Genomic DNA, 26,736 nt, shown 5'->3' on the forward strand with positions numbered 1-26,736 from the left:
ATCCCATGAATGAATTAACAATAATTTCAGCCTGGATTACACACTTAAGTCTTTTCGGTGAATGTGAACCCACAATCTTGCAACTCAGAGGAAAAGAGCGGGGTTAAGGTAGACTGTTTACACCAGTGAAGGTAATAATGTGGGGTTGGGAATACGGTGCCCAACTCCATTCAGCCATCCCTGGACATTAGATCATGTGATGCTTTGACCACATCTGACCCTGTGAAAAGCCTGAACAAATGACACCTGATTCTCTATTTTCAACTGAGTCACGATTCCTCAGTCTCCATCTCCCACTGATCCCCAATCCCGCTCTCCATCTTCCCATGATCCCATTCCGCACTCTCCATTTCCCTCTGATACTTATCCCCCAATATCCACCCTGCCGATTCCCATTCTCAGTCTCTGTCTCTCCCGATACCTATTCTCCAGTCTCCATCACTCCCTGATCCCCATTCCCCAGCCTCCATCACCCCCTGATCCCATTCTCAGTCTTCTCTTCCCATGATCCCATTCCCAGTCTCCATTTCCTAATGATCCCTATTCCCCAGTCTCTATTCCCTATCCCATTCCCCACTCTCCATTTCCCTCTGATCCCCATTCCCCAATCTCCATCTGATTTCCATTCCCAGTCTCCATCTCCCCCTAATCCCATTCCCAGTCTCCATTGCCCCCCATCCACATTCACCAATCTCCATCTCTCCCTGATCCCCGTTCCCCAGTCTCCATCTCCCCCTGATCCTTATTTCCCAGTCTCCATCCCCCCTGAACCCTATTCTCCAGTCTCTAACTCCGCCTGATCCATTTTCCTGTCTCCATCTCCACCTCATCCCCATTTCCAGTCTCCATCTCCCCATGATCTCCATTCCCAGTTTCCATCTCCCTCTGATCCCCATCTGCAACCTCCATCTCTTCCTGATCCTATTCCCGATCTCTATTTCACCCAATCCCCCTTCCCCGATCTCCATTTCTCCCTGATCGCCATTCCCAGTCTCCATCTCTCCCCAATCCCATCATTCCTCGTCTCTCTTTCCCGAGCTCCCATTCCTCACTGACTTCTCTCCCTGGTCACACATTTTCCAGTCTCTCCCCCCCCTGAGTCCCCATGCCACATTCTTCCTCTCCCTGAGCTCCTACACTCTAGTTTCCCCCTCCTCAAATCCCCCATTCCGCAGTATTCAGGTCTTTCCGATTCCTGAGGTCCATTGCTTCCTGACTCCTGAGTTCCCCGGTTGATGTGGTAAGGCTGGTCAGGGTGGCAGGCGTTCAACAAACTGGGCTGGAGATGGTAAATGACGCCACCCAAATGGAGCCCAGCACAAGCAGCCCGAATGTAAAGTGACTGGGCTCTGAACATAATATAAGCTCATAAGAAATGGGAGCAGGAGGAGGCCATGTGGTCCATCCAGCCTGCACCCCCACTCAGTAAGGTCATGCCTGATCTGACTATGACTTCAACTCCACTTGCCTGTATTCCCCCATAACCCTTGATGCCCTTGTAGAGTGAAAAGCTGTCTGACAGAACCTTGAATTTCATAGAACCATCGAATGGTGGCAGCACAGAAAGGGGCCATTCAGCCCTCAGTACCTGTGCCAGTTCTCTGCAAGAGCTGTTCACCTGAGTACCACTCCCCAGCTTTCCCCCATAGCATTTCAAAGATTTCCTTCAGAATATATTCAATGTCCCAGCTGAAGTCCCCACAGTGTCCCATACCTCATTCACCCTCTGAACAGGGCTGAATGTTGAAGGTGGTGGATGTGGGGCCAATCAAGCCGGCTGCTTTGTCCTGGATGGTGTCCAGCTTCTTGAGTGTTGTGGGAGCTGCACTCATCCAAGCAAGTGGGGAGTATTCCATCACACTCCTGACTTGTGCCGTGTAGATAGTGGACAGGCTTTGGGGAGTCAGGAGGTGAGTTACTGGCTGTAGAATTCCCAGCCTCCGACCTGCTCTTGTAGCCACATTATTTATATGTCTAGTCCAGTTCAGTTTCTGGTCAATGGTAACCCCCAGGATGTTGATAGTGGGGGATTCAGTGATGGTAATGCCATTGAATGTCAAGGGGCGATGGTTGGATTCTCTCTTGCTGGAGGTGGTCATTGCCTGGCACTTGTGTGGTGTGATTATTGCTGACCATTTATCTGCTCCAGCCTGAATGTTGTCCAGGTCTTGCTGCATATGGACACAGACTGCTTCAGTATCAGCTACAACACAGGTCTACACGCAGGCCAAACACCTATAGACAAAGCTAGGAGATTGACATGGGGAGAGGCGGGAGATGTGGTGGAGTTACAGGTCTGGAGTTGACAGAAAAACAAAGACCTGCCTTAATGGGCTCAGGATAGCCCAAGGCACGTTACAGCCAATCGAACACTTTTTGGAAGTGTAGTCACTGTTGTGGAAACAGTTATGTTGTAGGAAACGTGAGAGCCAAATTGCACACAGCAAGATCCCACAGACAGCAGTGTGATAATGATCAGTTAACCTGTTCTTAATGACATTGGTTGAGTTAGTAATATTGGCCAGAAGACTGGGGAGAATTCCCGTGCTATGCAGTAACATAGGAACAAGAGGAGACCCTCGCACCTGCTCTGCCATTCAATGAGATCATGGCTGATCTGTGACCTTTTATCACTCATTCATGGGATGTGGGCATCACTGGCTGGATCAGCATTTATTGCCCATTCCTAATTGCCCTTTAGAAGGTGGTGGTGTCAAGCTTCTTGAGTGTTGTTGGAGCTGCACTCATCCAAGCAGGTGGAGAGTATTCCATCACACTCCTGATTTGTGCCTTGTAGGTGGTGGATGGGCTTTGGAGAGTCAGGAGGTGAATTACTCATTGTAGGATTCCCAGCCTCTGACCTGCTCTTGTAGCTACAGTATTTATATGGCTAGTCCAGTTCAGTTTCTGGTCAATGGTAACCCCAGGATGTTGATAGTGGGGAATTCAGTGATGGTAATGCCATTGAATGTCAAGGGACGATGGTTAGATTTTCTCTTGTTGGAGATGGTCATTGCCTGGCACTTGTGTGGCATGAAATTTACTTGCCACTTGTCAGCCCAAGCCTGGATATTCAGGTCCAGGTCTTGCTGCATTTGGACATGGACTGCTTCAGTATCTGAGGAGTCGCGAATGGTGCTGAACATTGTGTAATCATCAGCGAACATCCCTACTTGATGTTCTTATGAAGACCTTATGATGGAAGCAAGATCATTGATGAAGCAGCTGAAGACACTACCCTGAGGAACTCCTGCAGTGATGTCCTGGAGCTGAGATGACTGACCTCCAACAACGACAACCATCTCCCTTTGTGCTAGGTATGACTCCAACCAGTGGAGAGTTTTCCCCTTGATTCCAGTTTTGCTAGGGCTCCTTGATGCCACATTTGGTCAAATGCTGCCTTGATATCAAGGGCAGTCACTCTCACCTCACCTCTGGAGCTCAGCATTTTTGTCCATGTTTGAACCAAGGCTGTAATGACCTCAGGAGCTGAGTGACCCTGGCGGAACCCAAACTGGGCATCAGTGAGCAGGTTATTGCTAAGCCAGTGCCACTTGATAGCACTGTTGATGACCCCTTCTTTACTTTACTGATGATGGAGAGTGGACTGATGGGGCGGTAATTGGCCGGGTTGGATTTGTGTACAGGACATACCTGGGCAAATTTCGACATTGCCGGGTAGATGCCAGTGTTGTGGCTGTACTGGAACAGCTTGACTAGGGTGCGGCAAGTTCTGGAGCACATGTCTTCAGTACTATTGCCAGAATATTGTCAGGGCCCATAGCCTTTGCAGTATCCAGTGCCTTCAGCCGTTTCTTGATATCACGTGGAGTGAATCGAATTGGCTGAAGACTGGCATCTGTGATGCTGGGGACCTCGGGAGGAGGCCGAGATGGATCATTCACTCGGCACTTCTGGCTAAAGGTTGTAGCCAATGCTTCAGCCTTATCTTTTGTACTGGTGTGCTGGGCTCCTCCATCACTGAGGATGGGGATATTTGTGGAGCCTCCTCCTCCAGTGAGTTGTTTAATTGTCCACCACCATTCACGCCTGGGTGTGGCAGGACTGCAGAGCTTAGATCTGATCCGTTGGTTGTGGAATCGCTTAGCCCTGTCTATCACTTGCTGCTTATGCTGTTTGGCACGCAAGTAGTCCTGTCTTAGAGCTTCAACAGGTTAACACCTCATTTTTAGGTATGCCTGGTGCTGCTCCTGGCATGCTCTCCTGCACTCTTCATTGAACCAGGGTTGATCCCCTGGCTTGGTGGTAATGATAGAGTGAGATCATTTGAAATTATTTACTCTTATAATGCCCTCGCAAGCCACTCAGTTGTATCCTCAAAGTGAAGACAGAACTTCGTCTCCACAATGACTGTGCGGTGGTCACTCCAACCAATACTGTCATGAACAGATGCATCTGCGGCAGGTGGATTGGTGAGGATGAAGGTTTCCCTTCTCGTTGCAGACCCAGTCTAGCAGCTATGTCCTTTAGGACTCGGCCAGCTCGGTCAGTAGTGGTGCTACCGAGCCACTCTTGGTGTTGGAGATTGAAGTCCCCCACCCAGAGTACAGATTATACCACTATGCCAGCACTTCTGCTGGATCTTGCCGGTGGGAACAGGACATATCCAGGGATGTTAATGTCAGGTTTATAGGCTTCGCAGCCTTTTGAAGAGGGCATTTAAGGGGCATTAGTGAACCAGATGGATAATTACAACAATCGCTTCATGGTCATCATCAGACTTTTAATTGCAGATTTTCATTGCATTCAAATTGCACCATCTTCCAGGTGGGATTGGAACCTGGGTCCCCAGAGCATTATTTTGGGTCTCTGTGTTATTAGTCCAGTAACAATACCACTACACCATCGCCTCCCCCATAACTGCATTTACCTGCCTTTGCCCCATATCCCTCAATACCTTTGGCTAACAAAAACAAGTCAGTCTTTGTCCGGGATTTTCCCACCTCGTTGTGATAGGATCCACTGTAGGAGATTTGGTGGCCCAGCCGGAAGTCCATTGACTCCGGGTGATCCTGGCCGCGAGTGGGGCTGGAAAATCCCACCCTTTAGAGTTTCAGAATTGATCTGGTATTAGTTTTTGTTTGTGGAAGAGAGTTCCAAACACTACAACCCTCTGAGTGAAGATGTTTCTTTGAAATAGTCCGCTCGAGGGGTCAAACAGGGCCTTGGTTTTATTACCTCATCTGAAACACGGTGCCAGCATCTTGTGGTATGAATTCCCCATTTATTTCGACAGGAATGTTTTACATGAATCCACAGTACTCTGTGACTTTGACCGAGAATGATATGGACAAAGAGACAAACCGATGCCCCTTCATCGTGTGCCTCCTGCAGAAGCCAAGGGACCGGAGGCGAAACAGAAGCCCTCATTTTTACATCGCCTGCTTACTATTCAAGGTAACGGGCAGAATTTTGCCCTCGTCGGGTGGGCACATCGGGCTGGCCGGGAGCAGTGGTGAAGCCGCCCGCTCTTCGCGATCAGACCCCGACATGGATTTCACGCTGGATGGCCGATTACCGGCCGGTCAGTGTGAATCGCGCGCTCAGCGCTCAGCGCTGCCAGGGTGGGGGCAGGAGGAGGGCATGCGCTGGGGGTGCGCACAGTAAAAACTCCCTGAGGTACAGAGCTGCCTCAGAGGGCCGAACAATGGAAAATAAAGAAATAAAAATGTTAATAACATGTCCCCTCATGTGACTCTGTCACATGTTAGAGATTAGTTTGAAAAATTGGATGAGGTTTTGCAAAAAGAATCCAAAGGCCTTTTCGCCTGCCACCAGCCATAAGGTTGGACGGGCAGCGAAAAGTTGAATTTAGTTAGAACTGTGTTGGCCTTAACAGGCCTGTTAATTGTTGGCAGGCATGTTGCTGACTCCCGCCGACCGAAATATCACACCAGTGCGCCATGACGTCGGGTTGCTTGCCTGCGTCATCGTGCGTCATTTTACGCTCGTTCGGTTCGGCCGCGCACCCACCCTACAAGTGCAATATTCTGCCTCAGAACTCCCTTCCTGAAAAGGCGGGGAGGCAGGGACTTCCAATGTTTTCAAGGCTGAGCTAGAAGGATCCTCGATAAATAAGGGAGCGAAAGGCTATTGGGGGTCGGTGGGAATATGGCATCGAGGTTACAATCAGATCAGCCATGGTCCTTTTAAACGGCAGAGCAGGCTTGAGGGGCCGAGTGGCCTACTGCTGCTCCTAATTCATTGAAATGCTTACAATTGGAGTGGCACCCTAGCCAGCCTTTCTCAAAGCCCCACAGATGAGTGATGAAGGGGGAAGTGAATGGTTTCAATACTCAACAGTCAAAGCATTTTCAGGATATGTCTCAGTGTCTCCCTCTCTCTCTCTCTCTCCTTCCCTCTCCATCTTGACTTCTTTCTCACCTCCTCCCTGCTTCTGTTGCTCAGCCCCTATGGCTCCATGGATGATGACGCTGCACTCGCTCTAACTCCCAGAATTTGCTGTGTCCAGGATGCAGGCTGGAGGGGCTGAATGGCCCACTCCTGTTCCTATTTGGCAGTGTCAGCCGTTAGTTGGGATTGCTCCTGTACCTTTCAGCAACAAACATTTTTGCCCACAAATTCGGTGGGAAGATGAGCTTGTGTCAGAGCAGTGAAGGAAAGAGGACATCTGCAACCTGAGTGAACAATGAGATTTAAGGATTGAGAAACAAAAGGACTAAGAAGAAGCTTGAATTAAAAGGAGTGAATTCAGCATCAAATCAGATATGGAAAGAGAGATAAAGAGACGGGGGGAAGATGGGATTAAGAGAGACAAATGAGACAGAAAGGAATAGAAAGAAAAGAGTTAAAATGTAAAAGTGACTATTTTAAAAATCTTGCTGACAAATGCAGCCCTGAGTTTGTAGCAGTAAATTTTGGGTGCCTGTCAGATCAAACTCCTACCACCCTCTGTGGGTCGAGTCTTTCCTAATTCCACTGGGTCCAATTTTGGACGATGAACCCAGTCCCGGATTCCTCGACCAGAGGAAATTGTATCTCTCAAATGATCCAGACTTTTCCCCTTAACATCCTGATGGGCTGTTTTGGAAATAACAGCAAGTTCCTAAAAATACCAGGGAGATGAAGGGTAAAGTTAAAGGAGAACAGTGTAACTCAGACATGACTTATGGATATTCATATTTAAGTCCACATCTACCCCTTGGCTGAATCATAGAACCATAGAAAAGTTATGGTGCAGAAAGAGGCCATTCAGCCCATCACATCTACGCCGGCCAAAAAGAGAAAAAGGAAACTAGCCGCTCATTTTAATCCCACTTTCCAGCACCTGGTCCGTGGCCTTGCAGGTTACAGCATTTCAGATGCAGATCCAGGTGCCTTTTAAATGAGTTGAGTGTTTCAGCCTCAACCACCAACTTAGGCTGTGAACTCCAGACACCCACCACCTCCGGGGTGAAAAGGTTTTTCTGCATGTCCCCTCTAATCCTTCTACCAATCACCTTACCCCCTGGTAATTGACCCCTCAGCTAGGGGGAAGCAGGTCTTTCCTGTCTACCCTATCTAGGCCCCTCAGAATCTTGTACACCTCAATCAGGTCACCCCTCAGCCTCCTCTGTTCTAAGAAAAACAACCCCAGCCTATCCAATCTTTCCTTATAGCTGCTATTTTCAAGCCCTGGCAACATTCTTGTAAATCTCCTCTGCACTCTCTCCAGAGCAATTATGTCCCTTATTGTAATGTGGTGATCAGAACTGTACACAAAATTCCAGCTGTGGCCTCACCAGCGTTTTATACAGTTCCCTCATTACACCCCTGCTTTTATATTCTGGACCTCAATACCCGAAGTTGCTGTACTATTTACTCTGAATAGAAAGCATTATTAATCTGGCTGTTGTCTTGACTTCAAAATCTGGCTCAACACCTCCTGCCCTTCGCATCTCCAGACGATGGCCTGTGGCAATTGGTAACTTGCAACCTGCAAAGGGATAAATATGGAATCAAATGAGGGCAGCGCTCAGTGGACACACAGTACAGCTGACATTCTTTTCTCTCTTTTTTTCCCCTCAGGTTCCTCCCGCCGTAAGTATTTATTTTTTATAGTTTTATTTCATGCTTTGTTTTGGCTGATTCTTTATGTGTACACTCAATGCGTAGGAGCTTTCATTGACCAATAGTCCTAGTTAATGCGACAATGGGCGGAATTTAATGGTCACGGGGGGAGGGGGGGGGCCTGTCCACCGGCTTGAAAACCAGTGGCGACCCCACCATGGTCATTTTTGGGAGGCCCAACGGGATTAAGTCCAGTCATGCGCTTACACGCCCGCCATTGGACTGCCTGGCTCCTTCCCCCAGAAACCCTAGCGTGTGGGGGATGTCCTGCCCCTGAAAGCTGCTGCCCAATCAGAGGCAGGGTCTCCAGTACCGGCAGCGCCACCAGCTGTAGTGGCCACTGTTGGTACTGCAGCCCAGCCTATAGGCTTAAGGATCGGTGATGGAGCTCCAGAAATTAGTTGAGTTGGCAGGTTCACCAGGGCCAGACAGCAAAGAGGAGAGGGGGTCGATTTGATGGTTGGCAGTGACGGTGGAGGGGGAGGGGGGTGTTCATACTCAGGATCCCTCCATTCCCACCAGCAGGTACATCCATTGGGCACTGAGTGCCTGGCAGGGAGGGACGCCCCAATCAGACCCCAGGCCTACTCAGGAGTACTCCTGGTGGTATACCTGCATGGCTTGGCCCCCACCAGCCTCAGGTTAAATAAAGTACCTTCCTGTCTGATCACACTGTCTGTCCCGCTTCTGGGGGTGGGGCGGTGGGGAACATTAAACTCCGCCCATTGTTAAAATCTATGGGGAAATGCCAGGGGATCAGGGGAGGCTGATTGGGTGGCGCTTCCAGAGACTTGGCACAGGCAAGATGGACTGAATGGCCTCCTCTGTGCTGCGATATGATCCTACTAACTCTTCTTCCTTCCCATGTCAGTTCCAGGTACAGAACCAGAAGCTGCCACAGACGCTCTTGGATGAGTATTACCTGGTAAAACAGCCAACATACCAGAATAGCAGGGAGGTCAGCGAAACCTATGAGCTGGGACCGGGCACTTATGTCTTGGTGCCAAGTACCTGCAACCCCAATGAACAAACTGAGTTCCTCCTTCGCGCCTACTTCCGAAAGGGAAATTACCCAAAGTAATTTATTGTTTCATCCTTTTTGGATATTTCCACCTTCCTCCCTCTTCCTCTCTGTCCATTTTACTCTCCGTTCTCCCAGACTGAGAAATCCATGTAAGGAATTGGAAACTGGGTGCAGGAACCTCCGAGGATCAGTCGTGTGGGAAGGGAAAGGTGCGCGGCCCGGTTGTTATTGACTCTGGACGAGCAGCCCAGAGATTGGGAGTTGATGTGCCCCCACCCCAAACTGGGAAATTGAATAAATCCGATGATTTGTGGACTGGCATAAAAAAAAAAATCTGCTGGGTTTGTCCTAAAGACCTAATGGTTCACTAATGCCCTTCAGGGAAGGAAAGCTGCTGCCCTTACCCAGTCTAGACTGTATGTGACTCCAGTCCCACTCTAACATGGTTGACTCGTCACTGCCCCCTGCATGGTGGTCTAGCAGGGCGGTCAGTTGTATCAGACTGTTACAAACATGGACTGCAGCTGTTCAAAAAGAAGGCTGCCTATCACCTTCTTGGGGAAATTAGGGCATTGGCAATAAATGCCAGCCTTTCCAACAACACACACATCCTGTCAATGGATGAGCTCCAACATTTCAGGTAGACTGGGGACCCATCAATATCAGGTCAGAAGCGGTCTTGTGCTTTCCCTCTCTCTGTTTTAAGCAGTTTGATTGAATTTGTATTAAAAGCTGAATATATAACATGCTTTATATCTTTTCTTGCAGAGGCACAAATGCCAACTCTAATCTCTGCCATCCTATGGTACCCATCAGTTCCTCATCGAGACATGTAAAGAGTGAACAAACTTTGTTAAATTATTTATGGGATGCGGGTGTCGTTGACTAGGCCAGTGTTTATTGCCCATTCCGAACTGCCCTTGAGAAGGTGGGGGTGAGCTGCCTTCTTGAGCCGCTGCAGTCCATGCGGTGTAGGTACACCCACCGTGCTGTTAGGGAGGGAGTTCCAGGGTTTTGACCCAGCGACAGTGAAGGAAGAAATCTTGACAAATTACTGCAGCGCACCTTGTAGATGATAAACCCCCTTTCACGTCCCAAATTATGTCACAGCCATTAGAATTACAGCACTTTCTGCACAGCAAGCTCCCCCTAATAGCGTGAAATAAATGGCCAAATAATCTGTTTCAGTGATGTGGATTGAGGGATAGTTATTGGCCAGGACTCCAGGGACAAACCCCCCTCCCCAAACTTTTCTTCAAATAGTGTCTGAGGATCTTTAATATCCGTCCGAGGGCCCAGGTTCAACATCCAATCTGAAAGTCGGCATCGCTGACAGCGCAGCATTCCCTCAGTACTGCACTGGAGCATCAGCCTAGATTTTGGGCTCAAGTTTCTAGAGTGGGAATTAAACTTTCTGATTCAGAGGTGAAAGTGCTACCCACTGAGCCCCAGCTGATAAGCCAGGGAAGTGTCCAGTAATTTAGTGTAGTCTCAATTAAAATATTTTAGCATTTAATCCTTTGGTGTCCATAGAAGCCTGGGAGAGGAGATTGGAGTTGTAACAAATGGAAGCTTCCAAATGTCTGGGATTTAATGGAAAGACATTGTCAGACAGGAGAATGTGTTAGGATGCAGTGTGACTGAAACAGGTCATATAACTTATTTCCCTTCGTTCATGTCCTAGGACTTATAATTTCAATGTTAGCATTGGGTCTTAGAGGGCCTATAGGAGTGTGGGTCCCATCTACACTGTGTGCCTCTCTGCCCCCATTAATCTGAGGTGGAGTAAGTGATGCCAATGTGTGTGCGAAAAATGGCTTTGATGCTGGGGGGGAAATGGTTGCGAGGCACAGAGTCAGGGGTGGGGGTGGCCCAAAGGTCAAGGAGGAACACCAAAGGCAAGCCTCCCACAACATGTGTATCCCTCGATCCCGCCCATTCCCACTCCACAGATGCTTAGAACCTCCCCACTGTTCAGTTTCTGTACTTGGCAAAAGGCAGCAGCCCCTCTATTCATTCTTCAGGGGTCCTTGGGGAATGTGGGCCTTCTCCTTTGTAGGGGTTTGTGACAGGCTGCGAGGCCTAGTGTTGATCATCTCCTTCCTCTGTCCTGTTCAGGGACATTCAGTGGCTCAAGTAGACTGACAGCCAGGAAAAGGGGAAGGCAAGCATTGGGCAGATCATGTGTGGAAATGTGTGGCCTTTTCTTTACTGTGATATCTCTCTCTCTCAGTCGGTACTGAACAGAAATTTTAACGGCTCTTGGGAACAGATCTTCGACAAGTATGCCCAGGTGAGTGTTGTCAATGTTTCAATGCTAAGGTTCTGTACGTGTGTAGTGATTGTGAGTAAAACCTTTCATATTGTTATGGGGATCATGTGACTGTACAGACAAGTCAGCCCTAAGCACAGGTAATCTTAGGGGTGGCCTTGGTCTCAGTACAAGCATGTAGCTTCATCAGGAGCTCTGTAAATAAAGTTTACTGTTTCTTACAAGAAACCAGTTCAGTGCACCAACTTTATTACAATGTAGGTTAGGTAAACGCAGAGAATTGGATTCAAGAGAGATCGAGAGAGATCGAGAGAGAGAGAGAGACTAGGATTTTACAGCCCTGCTGTGGCCTGTCTTCCCCTGGCGGATGTGGTGAGCCTTTTAAATCTCCATTCAGTTCGGTGGGACCCTAATATCCCACCGGGCAGGACGGGCTGTAAAATCCTGACCAGAGAGAGATAGAGAGAGATAGAGAGAGCTGAGCTCCAGAAACACTGGATCCACTGGAGAGGGGACTGACGTGAGCTGAGCAGGCAGTTGGAAGGTAAATCAGAGCTCTTACCAGAGACTGAACTACCAGGGCCTGGCAGTCTCATGACACAAACCCATGGGAATTTGTTTACATCCACTGTCTGTCAGGAAGGACGCATTGACCTTAGAGGGAGCACAGCACAGATACTGGGACTAAAAGGGTTAAATTATGCAGTCAGGTTAATAAAGTTGGCTTGTATTCCCTTGAGTTCAGGAAGTTGATATAACTGAAGATTTTAAAATGATTAAGCAATTCAATACAGTAAATAGAGAGAAATGGTTCGTTCTGATGGGGGGATCCAGAATAAGGGGGCACAATCATGGAACTAGAGAAAGGCCATTTAGGAGAGAAACCAGGAAGCACTTCTTCAGAAAAAAGGTTAGTGTAAACCTGGAACTCGCTCCCTCAAAACACTATCAATGCTGAGGGTCAACCGGTCTTTCAAGGCTGAGAACCATTCGTTTTTACTTGGTGAGAGTTATAGAGGTCGCGGCGGTGTGTTAGAGTTCACTCAGTGAATGCTGGTTTCTGTGGCAAAGTAGACTTTTACCAGCATATTGTAGTCCGGAGCTATGGATAGTGATGGTAGAGGCTCCATCTTTCTTTCCAGCACATGGATGACCAGGAACATCTCCCATTCTTACCGCTTGCCATTGGTGCATGTCGGAGGATGTTAAAACTCATCCTGCTTGGCGGTGTTCTGAATGCACCTTCCTTGGCCGTCAAGTCTTGGGTGGGGGGTCTGGCTCAGAAGCAGAGACACTACCCACTGTGCCACAGGGCCTCCCATGTTATAAAGATAAGACGTTTCAATGGAGTTTAGGTTCAGGTCAGACATGATTTAATAACGGATTGACAGAACAGGCTCGAGGGGCTGAATGGCTGATTCCTGTTCTTATGGTAAAATGGCTCAAGCAAAACACTATCACTGACAGCAGCACTCCCTCAGCACTGCACTGGCGTGTCAGCCAGGACTATGTGTTGAAGTATGTGGAGTAGGTCTTGAAGCCATGGCGTCCATGTCAGGTGAGAGTGCTAGTGTCCCAGGGCTGACACTCATGGATTATTTCACTGTCTGACTCACCTAGTTTTGGAGAGAGAGGCTACCCAGGTGAGGTTCTGTGCACACTTCACATTCACCCGCATTCTCTTTGCCTCCTCACAGAACCTACAGCCAACATGGTCAACGCCTAGATTCAACTGGTCTGATAGTTTGAGCCCCCCTCTGTCCCCCAGCCCAATGTCCCCTACCGCAATGGAGGTAAGCTGTCTACCATTCTTGTACAATGTGTGGACATGTGTAATTGCTGTTGTTTTAGGTTAACCATGAGAACTAATTAACATGCAAACAACAGTGAGATAAATGACCAATTAATCAGCTTTATCTTTTGATATTTTGGAGGTTAGAGAGTAAATGCTAGCTCCCTCAAATAGTGTTTCTGACAAGCACCCAACCAGGGATTCATCTTAAGATCTCATCTGCACGACTGTGCTCCCTTGGTATCAGCCTGGAGTATGCTTGAAGTCATGAACTATTAACTTGTGGGCAAGAGTATCACCACTGAACTAAGGCTGACACTAGAATGGGGGGTAGGGGCAGTGGTGGGGAGACTAGGGGGAGTGTCAGATTAATTTTAGAATTGATTCTTCACAGCAGAAATGTCCCTTTACTCTGCCCCAGTAATGTGCCCGAGCCCCAACTTCAGAAGAACACAGGTATTGCGACCATAAGCCAAAATAACCAATTTTACTGAATGACCCCCAAATGAAGAAATTATCAACAAGATTGAACAAGTTTAATACGAGTCAGAACCACAAATTACACATGAATTAACAAGCAAATGTACTTCAAATAAAAAGGTAAATTTCACTTTAAATGGCCGAGACAATAAAGATATGTCTTACATAACCACAAAACACCCCCATCACCCCCTGCACCGCACACAAATGTGGCACCATGTGCAACCTCCCAGTCTTTCCAACTCAGCCTCCGGTATATAGGATCGCTCACATTCCCACTCAATCAAGTCGTCCCTCAGATTATGTTCACTGGCAGCTGTATTCCAGCTGAGATTCCCCAGATATGGTTAACACCGACCCTCCCTCACTCAGATCACATCGGTCCTAATGGCATAGTTATCCAGAGTTCCCTTTAAACCAACCAACCAACAATGCCTGGTTCATGGTGTGGTCCTCTGATTCAAACTCTCAGCTCTTTCTCATGGCACAGGAGGCTGTGGAAGCCAAGTCACTGAATATATTTAAGAAGGATCTAGATAGATTTCTTGACTCTAAAGGCATCAAGGGGTATGGGGAGAGAGCGGGAGTACAGCGTTAGGATAGAGGATCAGCCATGATGATATTGAATGGCGGGGCAGTCTTGAAAGGCAGGATGACCTCCTCTTGCTCCTATTTTCTATGTTTCTATGCCTGAGCTATTCACACCACTATTAGGGTTCAATCCCTTTTAGCTCAGTCATGCATTGCTTCCCCAAGAGCTTCAGAAATTCTATTTTTCTTTCTGCCAAACAGAAAACTGACCTTTTTTGTAGAGAACTCAGATTGCTCCTAATTACACCAGGAGTTTGATAATTGTGTCCTGTTGCAACAATTCTTTGTGTCTGCTTCTGCGTGCTGATCACCTTCTGCCTCCTGCTCTCCTTTGTGTCTGCCAGCCACATAGTTTATGGCCTTAATTTCCTTCCTTAATTTCTTCCAAGGGTCACCAGGTCACATGGGCCAGTGTTTCTTATTATCCAAGAAAATTACAATTGGTGCAAACTCTTACATGTCCTTTTCAAACATTCTTTAAAACAATTACGGATTCCCCAGACATTTAAAAGAAATTACAATTGTCCATTGCCAAACTGTTTACAGGCCAAAGGTCATCACACAGGCATGACATTCACGTTTCTCCCATGAAAATAAGATTCCTGATTTTGTGCCATGTTATTGGCAGTTCTGTGCTCTAGATTCACACACAGACGAAAGACTGGGCTGGTAGTACCCCCTCCCCGCCCCAAGCTCAGACTTTATCAATCTGGAGTAGACTGAAACACATCAGATGCACACAGTGACACAGGATGAAGGGCCAGTGATGCACCTCACCTCACCACCACATTTGTTCAAACTCCGCTCCTGGATGGAAGGATTCTGCGGCATTCACTCTCATCAGTTAGTTTTTTTTCCCCCTGGGTTACAAGGCTCCTCCTGAGAGTATGAACATCTGAATTGTCAGATGAAGGCTGACCTAGGTTACGGTCTACCACCCCGATAGGCACACAATTCAACAATAATCGAGGTATTGATGAATCATTGCACATAATCACTTACATTCACGCACTATCCCAGTTTCCCTCCTTGTCCGCTCCTCCATTTTAAACTGGTCGCACTGCGAACCCATGATGTAGAGTCTAAGCTCCACCAACACGCTTCTTTCTGCCTAGGCCTGGCAATCCCGAGCCCACAAGCAACACGACAGCTGGTCAGAGGGGTTTCCGGTCCCCATGTCACCCAGGTCACCCGGCGCTCAGGTAAGTTCTCTTTCCTTAACCCTCCATTCCTTTCCCCCCTGTTCCCAGCCCACCCTGGCAGTGAGGTTGACTGGATACAGGAAAACACTTTAACTGCTGATATTGTGAACTTGGGACTCCTTCGCACCACAAGCAGCTGGTGTCTCTGAGGATTAATTATTTCCTGCAATGCGTTCATCCACCTCAGGACCTCCGTGCCTCCCTTCAACACTCTGTTTCTGTCATTCAAGTCCGTAGACTGCCAGAGGCATCAGAGTCCAGCTCAAGCATGTGTGACCCACTGTACCACCCAGTCCCAGAGGAACAAGCACAGTGTGTGACCCAGTGTACCACCCAGTCCCAGAGGAACAAGCACAGTGTATGACACAGTGTACCACCCAGTCCTAGAGGAACAAGGACAGTGTGTGACCCACTGTACCACCCAGTCCCAGAGGAACAAGGGCAGTGTGTGACCCAGTGTACCACCCAGTCCCAGAGGAACAAGCACAGTGTATGACACAGTGTACCACCCAGTCCCAGAGGAACAAGGACAGTGTGTGACCCAGTGTACCACCCAGTCCCAGAGGAACAAGGGCAGTGTGTGACCCAGTGTACCACCCAGTCCCAGAGGAACAAGGGCAGTGTGTGACACACTGTACCACCCAGTCCCAGAGGAACAAGGACAGTGTGTGACCCACTGTACCACCCAGTCCTAGAGGAACAGGGGCAGTGTGTGACCCAGTGTACCACCCAGTCCCAGAGGAACAGGGACAGTGTGTGTCCCAGTGTACCACCCAGTCCCAGAGGCACAAGGACAGTGTGTGACACACTGTACCACCCAGTCCCAGAGGAACAAGGACAGTGTGTGACCCACTGTACCACCCAGTCCTAGAGGAACAGGGACAGTGTGTGACCCAGTGTACCACCCAGTTCCAGAGGAACAGGGACAGTGTGTGTCCCAGTGTACCACCCAGTCCCAGAGGAACAAGGACAGTGTGTGACCCACTGTACCACCCAGTCCCAGAGGAACAAGGGCAGTATGTGACCCATTGTACCACCCAGTCCCAGAGGAACAAGGACAGTGTGTGACCCAGTACCACCCAGTCCCAGAGGGGAAAGGACAGTGTGTGACCCAGTGTACCACCCAGTCCCAGAGTGGAAAGGACAGTGTGTGACCAACTCTATCACCTAGTGTCAGAGAGGAAAGGACAGTGTGTGACCCACTGTACCCCAGTCCCAGAGTGGAAAGGATAAAATTCAAAATCATTTCCCAGTTAAATAACGCTGTGTCTTTGACCTACAGGGCCCAGAGATCGATGCTGTTGGTTTACAGAAGATCTTAAATGAAGTCTTGCTGCAAGGTGAGTGACATGGCTCCTGGTCTGATGAATGGACCCAGCTCGGGTATCGAATTGTCTTTCCTTCCCTTCCTGGGACTGTTATCTGCCATGGTCCCTGTTTGCACTGAGTCCAGATTTTATTTCTTTCCTACCACAGACCAGAAGACATCAGAAGGTTTCAGCCTGGATAACTGCAGAGGGATTGTGCTGCTCATGAACGTATCCTTGTACTTCAGTCTACCCCCTCGCAAAGTTCACCATACGTTACAGTATATGACCTTAGCCCTACCTGTTTGAACATCCTGCCCCTCTGTATCGGGTTATCCTTGTGTTCTGATGACACTCCTACCTCTCCAACTTGCTTTCAATGGGGACTCACTTCTGCGGGAGGTTTCTCTCACTGATGGTGCTCTAGTTCATGGTTTTCCGTTGCTCCTGTTCTGATCTCACAGCAAATCAGTGAGAGACCAATCGAGAAAATGTAACCCATCCTCCACCACAGCCAAGTCTCCCCATTTGCTCTGCAGCCTCTCCTGTGTATCTTTGTCCCTCCCCTGCCCTCTCACATCTTCCACTGTCTCCCACTGTCTTCCACTTCCCCCCCTCCCCCCCCAGCCATTCACTCCCCTGGTGTTATATTGCTGTTAATTCAGGCTTACACTCCAGGGCAGTGTTAGAGGGAGTGTGGCACTGCCCAGTGAGGCACTGAGGGGCGTTTTGTTGACCACTTGAGGCAGTGAAGCTATTTGGAAGAATCTGTGCTGAAGGATAAGGCAGCCCGAAGAGAGGTTGTCCATTTGTAGGCAGTTTCCTTGGAGGAGGAGCAGAGGGGTCAGTTCTGCTGGCAATGCATTATCCTGCCAGGTTCATGCCCAGGCATACCTGAGACTGGAGGGTAAACCTGAGACTGGGGTGTGGCGGGGGTGGGGGGCTGTAGACCCGAGTCTGGGGTTGAGGGGGTGGGGGGGCGGAGTGTAGGGAAAGACCTGAGATGTTGGGGATGGGAGATTATCGAAATGAGATTGGAGTGGATCGACCCGAGACTGGGTGAGTGGACTTGAGGCAGGGTGGGTGGTGGGGGGGTGGGGTTAGACCTGAATCTGGTGGGGGGGTGGTAACTCGTGAGTGGGGGAAGAAACTTCAGACTGGGGAGGTAGACCCGAGACTGGGGAGTGGGGGCAGACCCGAGACTGCGGCCTAGACCCGAGACTGGAAGGTAGACCTTAGACTGGGGGAGTAGATTTGAGACTATGGGGATGGAGACAGACCAGACTGGGGGTGGATCTGAGACTGGGGGTGGAGGGATGTAGACCTGAGACTGGAGGATTGACCTGTTTTTGGGGCTTGGACATTCCAACGATTGAGTAGTACCTGGACAAGCAACAAGGCTCTTCCCCCTGTGCCCTGCCCTGCTAACCTTGGCATGTTAACCATCTGCCATGCGGGGGTGGGGGCTGCATGAGACTTGGTTCTTACCAGTCCAGCCCACACTTTCCAGTCTCAGAAAAGTGCAGGATGTCATGGTGAGGAGAGAGTGTAATCTCCACATTTTGAGAGATCACAGACTCGGGCCGTAGGTATCTATCAGATAAACACGTGAATTAATTTCCACTAGCCTCAGACATCCTGGGTTGGATCTTGCCATGATGCACTTGTGTAAAATGGACAAAAGTGCGCCGGACCTGCCCAGAATTACATGTCTTGATTTGAATTTCCAGTGGCTCCAAAGGAAATCAAACCTGCTGGAGATGTAAAACAGGCTGTCAATTCACCTCTGCCTGCTTTACACAATCACACAGTCAAGGTCCAGACCCTGTTCCTTTTGGCTCCTACCTATTGCCACAGCCTCCTGCCTCATTAGATACTATCCTGCGCATTATTTTTTTATTCATTTATGGTATGTGGGCTTCGCTGGCTGGGCCAGCATTTATTGCCCATCCCTAGTTGCCCTTGAGAAGGTGGTGGTGAGCTGCCTTCTTGAACCGCTCAGTCCATGTGTTGTAGGTACACCCACAGTGCTGTTAGGGAGGGAGTTCCAGGATTTTGACCCAGCGTCGGTGAAGGAACGGTGATATATTTCCAAGTCAGGATGGTGAGTGACTTGAAGGGGAACTTCCAGGTGGTGGTGTTCCCATCTATCTGCTACCCTTATCCTTCTAGATGTTAGTGGTTGTGGGTTTGGAAGGTGCTATCGAAGGAGGCTTGGTGTTGCAGTGCATCTTGTAGATGGTACACACTGCTGCTACTGTGAATGTTTGTGGATGTGGTGCCAATTAAGCGGCTGCTTTTATGTCCTTGTTACACTATGTCACCTCAGACACAGCAGCCGGCTGCAAAACTGCCTGACAAATTGCAGCACAAATGACATTTCTGTTTTACACATTGTGATCGGATTGTCGAGACTTAACTGGTGACAGTTCAGTGGAACAGGAAGACTTGACAAGCACGATTTCAGATGCCTATGGGAAAAGCTGGTGCTTTTTAAGGTATAATGAAACAAAAAGGAAAGGCTCACAAGATATTTTTGTTAGTGGCTGACTGACTAAGATGTGACACGTGCAATTTACTCTTATTACAGTTCTGCTGTAATCCATCATCCTTGACCATGGCCAGTCCACTTGTCACCTTGCTGTTTGTGTTGTGTCTCTCTGTGACACGCTCCTCTGGGTATCTCCCTAAGTCTTGACTCCAAAATGATTAACAGTTCCTCTCGGGTTGCTTGGTATGGGAGTGGTTATGGTACTGGGCTAACAATCTAAGGTCATGAGTTCAAGTCCGAACCGTAGCAAGATGTGAAATTGAATTCGGTAAATGTGGACATTTCTGGACTAGCTCGAGAAAATGACACAGAAGCTGCCAGGCTGGCTGAAAAAGCCAGAGGGTTCGCTGATGCCCTGTCCAATCATTTGTTGAATCTCACTCCACTTCCTTCAGATTTGTATCCCCTGAGCGCACACACAACCTCCTGTCCTCTTGCAGTGCAATGACTGAATCACGCCTTGCTGGCCCCTGACTTGCTACATGAGGTCCATTTTCATCTGGGGCCACCCTCACGCCAGGAGTGACGCTGGAGGGTCAGAGGGCTGGAGGGGCAGTCGAAGGCTGTTTTGCTGGTTGCCATATGCCAGTGGGACTGACAAGTTAAAAGTTCTCTCCAACTGTTCAGTGAAACTCTCTGGTGAACCTCCAATTCTATCTGGCCATGTGCATCCCTGTACATTGCTGGGTTAGGGTGGGTATTCTGGAGGGGGAACCACTGCAAACACCCGAAACTCGGGCAGGACAGGAGTGGGGGAGGGCAGTGGGAGTCTGGCCAGCCTACTCTCTGTTTCAATGTGTTCTGGATCTCTCTGGGATGGAAAAGAGGTGGAGAAGGCTTGCACCCCAATTCCCTGCCTCTCCATTCCCTGGACACCTGACCTGCCCCCAACGCAGAGCGGAATGTTCTAGGTTCTTGTTTCTGTCGCTTAAGGTCAGCTGAGGTTCACAGCCCTAGTTGTCAGCCAGTGACCCATTAACCACCCACCCCGGCCCCCCACCTTTTTGGCAAGTTGCAGTTAGGTTGATGCAGGTGAGGATGGATTCGGGATTGGTTGTGCTGCCCATCCCATTTGGCAGAAGGAGTCAAGATGGGAGAAGGAGTGTAAATGTTGACTGGGGGAAGGGATAATGAAAATCCTGTAAGAAGTGTCCTTTGGCCAGGCTAGTGAGGCCTCATTGATTTCAGGAGGGAAGTTTCTGAGTTGCTTTATCTGTTTTTAGGAAATTTTCCACAAGAGCGATATAAATGGCATCGGATTGCTGTATCCTGCACAACTATCCAATGGCTTGCACGAAGCTGGTAAGTACTCAGTTTACTCCTTGTTTTCCACTGAAGCCACTAGGATGGGCCATCAGGGGTTTAAGTTGCAGGAGAGGCTAATGATGCTGGGCTTGTCTTTAGAGTAAAAGGGACTTCGAGGTGAACTCATTTTTTAATGAGTATGGAGAATATTGACAAAATGGTCATGTTTGATGGGACTGTATAGCGATAGTTTTACTCTGTATTTAACCCTGTGCTGTACCTGTCCTTGGAGTGTTTGATGGGACTGTATAGCGATAGTTTTACTCTGTATTTAACCCTGTACGTATCTGTCCTGAGAGAGTTTGATGGGACTGTATAGCGATAGTTTTCCTCTGCATTTAACCCTGTACGTATCTATCCTGAGAGAGTTTGATGGGGCAGTATAGAGGGACTTTTACTCTGCATCTAACCCCTTGCTGTACCTGCCCTGGGAGTGCTTGATGGGACAGTGTAAAGGGACCTTTACTTTGTATCTAACCTTGTGCTGAAACTGCCCTGGGAGTGTTTGATGGGACAGTATAGAGGAAGCTTTACTCTGTATCTAACCAGTGCTGTACCTGTCCTGGGAGTGTTTGATGGGACAGTATAGAGGAAGCTTTACTCTGTATCTAACCAGTGCTGTACCTGTCCTGGGAGTGTTTGATGGGACAGTATAGAGGGAGCTATATTCTGTATCTAACCCATGCTGCACCTGCCCTGGGGATGTTTGATGGGACAGTTTCTATCTAACCAGTGCTGTATCTGTGCTAGGAGCGTTTGATGGGACAGTATTGTTTTTATTCATTCACGGGATGTGGGTGTCGCTGGTTAGGCCAGCATTTATTGCCCACCCCTAATTGCCCTTGAGAAGGTGATAGTGATCTGCCTTCTTGAACTGCTGCAGTCCATAGAGGGACCTTTACTCCTTATCTAATCCATGCTGTACCTGTCCTGAGAGTGTTTAAAGGGACAGTGTGATGCAAGTTTTGCTCTGTATCTAACCTATTGTACCTGTCATGCGAGTGTTTAATGGGGCAGTGTAGAGGGAGCTTCACTTTGTATCTAACCCGTGATGTACCTGCCCTGGGAGTGTTTGATGGGACAGTATAGAGGGACCTTTACTCTGTATCTAACCCTGTGCTTGTACCTGTCATGAGAGGGTTATAGAACAGTGTAGTGGAGGTTTTACTCTGTACCTAACCTGTGCCTCACTGGTTCCGGGAATTCTTGACCCTGACACTAAATTCATCAAAAATAAGTTAAAAACACAGGTATTTGTTGTGTTGATAAAATGCGATTGGTCTCACAGTAAATGTTAATTTTTCCCTGTTGTGCCATGATTGTTTTACTTGTTGGTTAACAAATATTGATTGATCCAGTGGTTCTCACTGCATCTTTTCTTTGTGTCTCTCAGGTTTTGAAGTCACTAACTCTGCTCTCAAACTCATGGCCCTGAGGTACGGTGACTCATCAGGAAGGATCAGTTTGGAGAGTTTCATCAATTGCCTCCTCCGGGTGGAATTTGCAACCAGTAAGTGGTTCTCTATCATCAGCATACGATCGTCCAGCAGAGGAGGAGGCCATTCAGCCCTCTATGCCTATGCTGCTTTTTTGAAAGAACTATCCAATTAATGCCGCTCTCTGCTCTTTCCACATAGCCCTGAAAGTTTCTCCTTTTCAAATATTTATCCAACCTGCTTTCACCACCCTTTGAGTGAGTGGATTCCAGCTCATAACAGCTGACTGACGAAACACCTCTCCCCTGGCTTTTGTCGCTTATTTTACATCTGATTACCAACTCTCCTACCAGTGGAAACAAGTTTTTCTTTAGCTGCTCTATAAAAACCCCTCATAATTTAGAGCATCTTTATTAAATCTCCTCTTAACCTTTTCTACTCTAAGGAGAACAACCCCAGCACTTCCAGCACCTCCAAATAACTGAGATCCCTCCTCCCTGGTGGATTCTAATAAATCTCTTCTTTCTCCTCCCCGAGACCTTGGTATTCTCCCTATCATGCCCAGAATTAGACACTATCGTCTCGTTGAGGTCTCAGAACATCTACAGCTTCTTGGAGGAGAGATTTTGAGGTTTACCTACCCTTGGTGTAAAAAAGGTCTTCCTGAATTCACCCCTCAATCTCCTGGCTCTCATTTTAAGTTTGTGCTCCCTTGTTTTGATTTCACCCACCAGAGGAATTTGTTTCTCTCTTTCCCCTCCATCTGATCCTTTCATCATTTTAAATAGCTTGGTATCTACATGCCTCTCGATTATCTAAAGTTAAGGGGGTACAGGCCATGCCTACATAAGCTGTCCTTGTAACTTAACCCTTTCAGCCCCATATCATTCAGCTCCATATCATTCAGCCCCATATCATTCAGCATCATATCATTCAGCCCCATATCATTCAGCCCCATATCATTCAGCCCCATATCATTCAGCCCCATATCATTCAGTCCCATATCATTCAGCCCCATATCATTCAGCCCCATATCATTCAGCCCCATATCATTCAGCCCCATATCATTCAGCCCCATATCATTCAGCCCCATATCATTCAGCCCCGTATCATTCAGCCCCATATCATTCAGCACCATATCATTCAGCCCCATATCATTCAGCCCCATATCATTCAGCACCATATCTCCTCCATTGCCAATATACGCACCCTGAGTTACGATGCTCAGATCTGAATGCAGTTCTCTAGATGGGTCTGAACAACTGAAGTGTTACTTCATCCCCAATCCCCTCGGAGATAAAGACCAACATTCCATTAGCCTTTCTGATCACTTCTTACACGTGTGTTTTTCTGTGTTTGGACACCCAAACCCGTCTGCAAACTTTGGATAGTTTACGCTCTATGCCTCATCCAAGTTATTTTTTATATCTATTCTTTCATGGCATATGGGCATTGTGCCTAACTGCCCTTGAACTGAGTGGCCATTTCAGAGAGCAGTTAACCACGTTGCTGTGGGCCTGGAGTCACATGTAGGCCAGACCAGGTAAGGACAGCAGATTTCCTCCCCTAAAGGACATTAATGAACAAGAAGGGTTTTAAACATCGACAGCGGTTTCATGGTCACCATTACTGAGACTTGTCTTCAATTCCAATTTTTTAAATTGAATTTAAATATAGCAAAATGAGAGATGCTTTATTTTGGTAGGAGGCAGCTTATTCCTTGGAAGATAAGAAACTAAATCAGGTAGAGGAGCAAGAGACTTGGAAATGCTGATACACAAATCACTGAAAGTTGGTGAGGTCATACAGATAGAAACATAGGAAAAAGGAGCAGGAGTAGGTCATTCAGCCCTTCGAGCCTGCTCCACTGTTCAATATGATCATGGCTGTTTCTCCATCTCAAAGCCACACTCCTGCTCTCTCCCCCATACCCTTTTATTATGACACAGCTGATGGTAACAGCTGAGTTTTTCAAATCCCAGAGGAAACTTGAAACAACTGTCATAACCCATTTTTGCAATTTGTATGTTTTGAGATGCAGGCTTTGAATTCAATAATAATACTGTTATTGTTACTCTTCCCTAAAGGACCCCACACAACAAGATTATTAATGAACCCCTTCTCATTGTACGATACCAAATCTAGGATAGCATGTTCCCTAATTGGTTCCTCATGCACTGGTCTGAAAAAAACATCTCATACACACTCCAGGAATTCATCCACCACAGTGTTATTGCTAATTTGGTTTGCCCGGTCTAGGTAGATTAAAGTCACCCATGATTCCTGTAGCATCCTTGTTACACGCATCTCTAATTACCTGTTTATTGCTGTTCCCTATCTTATCACTACTGTCTGGAGGTTCACAGACAGCTCCCACTAATGTTTTCTGCCCCTTGTTGCTTCTTAGCTCCACCCAGACTGATTCTACACCTAGATTTTCTGAGCCATTATCCTCTCTCACTATTGCACTGATTTCATCCTCAACTAACAACGCCACACCACCTCCTTTTCCTTTTGGCCTGTCCTTCCTAAATATCGAATACCCTTCCTATTCAGTTCCCAGCCTTGGTCACCTTGCAGCCATGTCTCTGTAACCGCAATCATATTGAACCCATTAACACCTATTTGTGCTGTTAATACGTCTACCCTGGTGTGAATGCTCTGTGCTTTCAGATGCAGTGCTATGGCCCTATTTGCTGCTCACCCTTGTTTCCTCTGCCTTCCACTGTTGCTGTTTATTTTTCTGCCTTTCATTTCTATCTTTGTTTCTCTCTCTTGTGTCTCCCAGCTCAGGTTCCCGTTCCCCTGCCACTCTAGTTTAAACCCTCCCCCACAGTCCTAGTGTGTGCCCCGCGAGGATATTGGTCACAGTCTCGCTGGGGTGCAATCGTCCAGTTTATACAGGTCCCATCTTCCCCAGAATCGGCCCCAATGCCTCAGGAATCTAAATCCCTTCCCCCTACACCATCTCACCAGCCACACATTCATCTGGTCTATCCTGTTATTCCTGATCTCGCTAGCATGTGGCACTGGGAGTAATCTTTAGATTATTACATCTGAGGTCCTGCTTTTTAATTTATTTCCTAGCTCCCTATATTCTGCTTTCAGCACCTCATCCCTCTTTTTACCTATGTCATTGGTACCGATATGGACCACGACATCTGGCTGTTCACCCTCCCCCTCCAGAATGTCCTGCAGCCGCTCAGTGACATCCTTGAGCCTGGGACCAGGGAGGCAACATACCATCCTGGTGTCACATCTGCGGCCACGGAAACATCTATGTGTTCCCCTTACGATAGAATCCCCTATCACTATTGCCCTCACACTCTTTTTTCTCCCCGCCCCGTGCAGCTGAGCCACTCGTGGTGCCATGGACTTGGCTCTCAATGCATTCCCCTGAGAAACCATCTCCCGCAGCAGTATCCAAAATGGAAAATCTGTTAGAGAGGGAGATGGACCCAGGGGACTCCTGCACTGCCTGCCTAGTGCTTTTACCCTGTCTGGCAGTCACCCATTCCCTTTCCGCCTGTGCACTCTTTACCTGTGGTCTGACCGCCTCACTGTGCATGATCTCAGCCTTGCCGATGCTCCACAGTGACTCCAGCCACAATTCCAGCTTCAAAACATGGCTTTTGAGTAGCTGCAGCTGGTGACACTTACTGCACGCATGGTCTCCCCGGGGAACTGGAAATGTCCCTGACTTCCCACGTTGCACAAGAGGAGCATTCCACTTGGCCAAGCTCCCCTGCCTTGACTTACCATTAAAACGCTCCCTTTACTTTTACTTCCTCTAGTTTAAAGAGTATTAAATATATACTAGGGATCTTGCTTCTTATACTTTAAAAATGATTTAATCGAAACTAAAGCCAAATTTTTACTTTAAAGGCTGGAAAGTAGAAATACTCACCAGGTCCTCCTTAACAAAGCTGCTGCTCCTCTCGCACTGGCTCCTGGTCCTGTTCTGATCTCGGACCTGGCCCTCCTCGCTCTTTAAGGCCACCACTCCTCTCGCGTTATCAAATTCCAAAAACAAGAGCAAAGGATCACCTCTTCCCCTTCCTCCCCTAACTCCCTGCACGCTATTCTAAGTTGCACTAAGTTGGCTGGATTTACATGCTCCCACGAAAGGGCTTTAAAAAAAATTCAGACTCCTTGCTCACCAGCGTCCAGCTGGTCAAACTGAGCTTTCTGGCTGGCTTTACCTGCTCCTGAGACAAAGGCTAGCTGACCCAGTCACAGGGGAACCGATTTCAGCTGCTTTTTAATTAACGAAGCCCAACTAGAGGAATGGAATACAAAAGTAGATCCTCGGTTTGTCCATGCAGTCCTGAGCGCATATCTAACCTCCGTACAATACCAAGGGGGAGGCGGTGGCATAGTGGTATTGTCACTGGACTAGGATTCCAGAGACCCAGGGTAATTCTCTGGGGGCCCAGTTTTGAATCCCAGCACGGCAGATGGTGAAATTTGACTTCAATAACAATCTGGAATTAAAGGTCTACCTTTGCCGTAAACGCCCATCTGGTTCACTAATGCCCTTTAGGGAAGGAAATCTGCTGTTCTCACCTGGTCTGGCCTACATGTGACACCAGAGCCATGGCAATGTGGCTGATTCTTAAATGCCCTCTGAACAAGGGCAATTAGGGATGGGTGTTAAATGCTGGCCCCTAGCCAGTGATGCCCAT

At 48.1% G+C, this 26,736-nt stretch overlaps 1 protein-coding gene across 1 annotated transcript in view; it reads left to right on the forward strand.

Moving 5' to 3' along the window:
* The window catches only part of LOC144681052 (calpain-14-like), a 118,714-nt gene that overhangs the window by 72,125 nt on the left and 19,853 nt on the right, over positions 1-26,736 (forward strand). The window contains exons 10-20 of the mRNA XM_078542739.1: positions 5,258-5,418; positions 8,963-9,168; positions 9,884-9,947; positions 11,349-11,408; positions 13,085-13,180; positions 15,366-15,452; positions 16,735-16,792; positions 16,929-16,990; positions 19,189-19,257; positions 20,534-20,612; positions 22,009-22,125. Of these exons, the coding sequence (XP_078398865.1) occupies positions 5,258-5,418; positions 8,963-9,168; positions 9,884-9,947; positions 11,349-11,408; positions 13,085-13,180; positions 15,366-15,452; positions 16,735-16,792; positions 16,929-16,990; positions 19,189-19,257; positions 20,534-20,612; positions 22,009-22,125 (1,059 nt within the window). The remainder of the gene's footprint in view (positions 1-5,257; positions 5,419-8,962; positions 9,169-9,883; positions 9,948-11,348; positions 11,409-13,084; positions 13,181-15,365; positions 15,453-16,734; positions 16,793-16,928; positions 16,991-19,188; positions 19,258-20,533; positions 20,613-22,008; positions 22,126-26,736) is intronic.

The sequence above is a fragment of the Cetorhinus maximus genome, chromosome 5 (genome assembly GCF_964194155.1).
Source record: "Cetorhinus maximus chromosome 5, sCetMax3.hap1.1, whole genome shotgun sequence".
Taxonomy (NCBI): domain Eukaryota; kingdom Metazoa; phylum Chordata; class Chondrichthyes; order Lamniformes; family Cetorhinidae; genus Cetorhinus; species Cetorhinus maximus.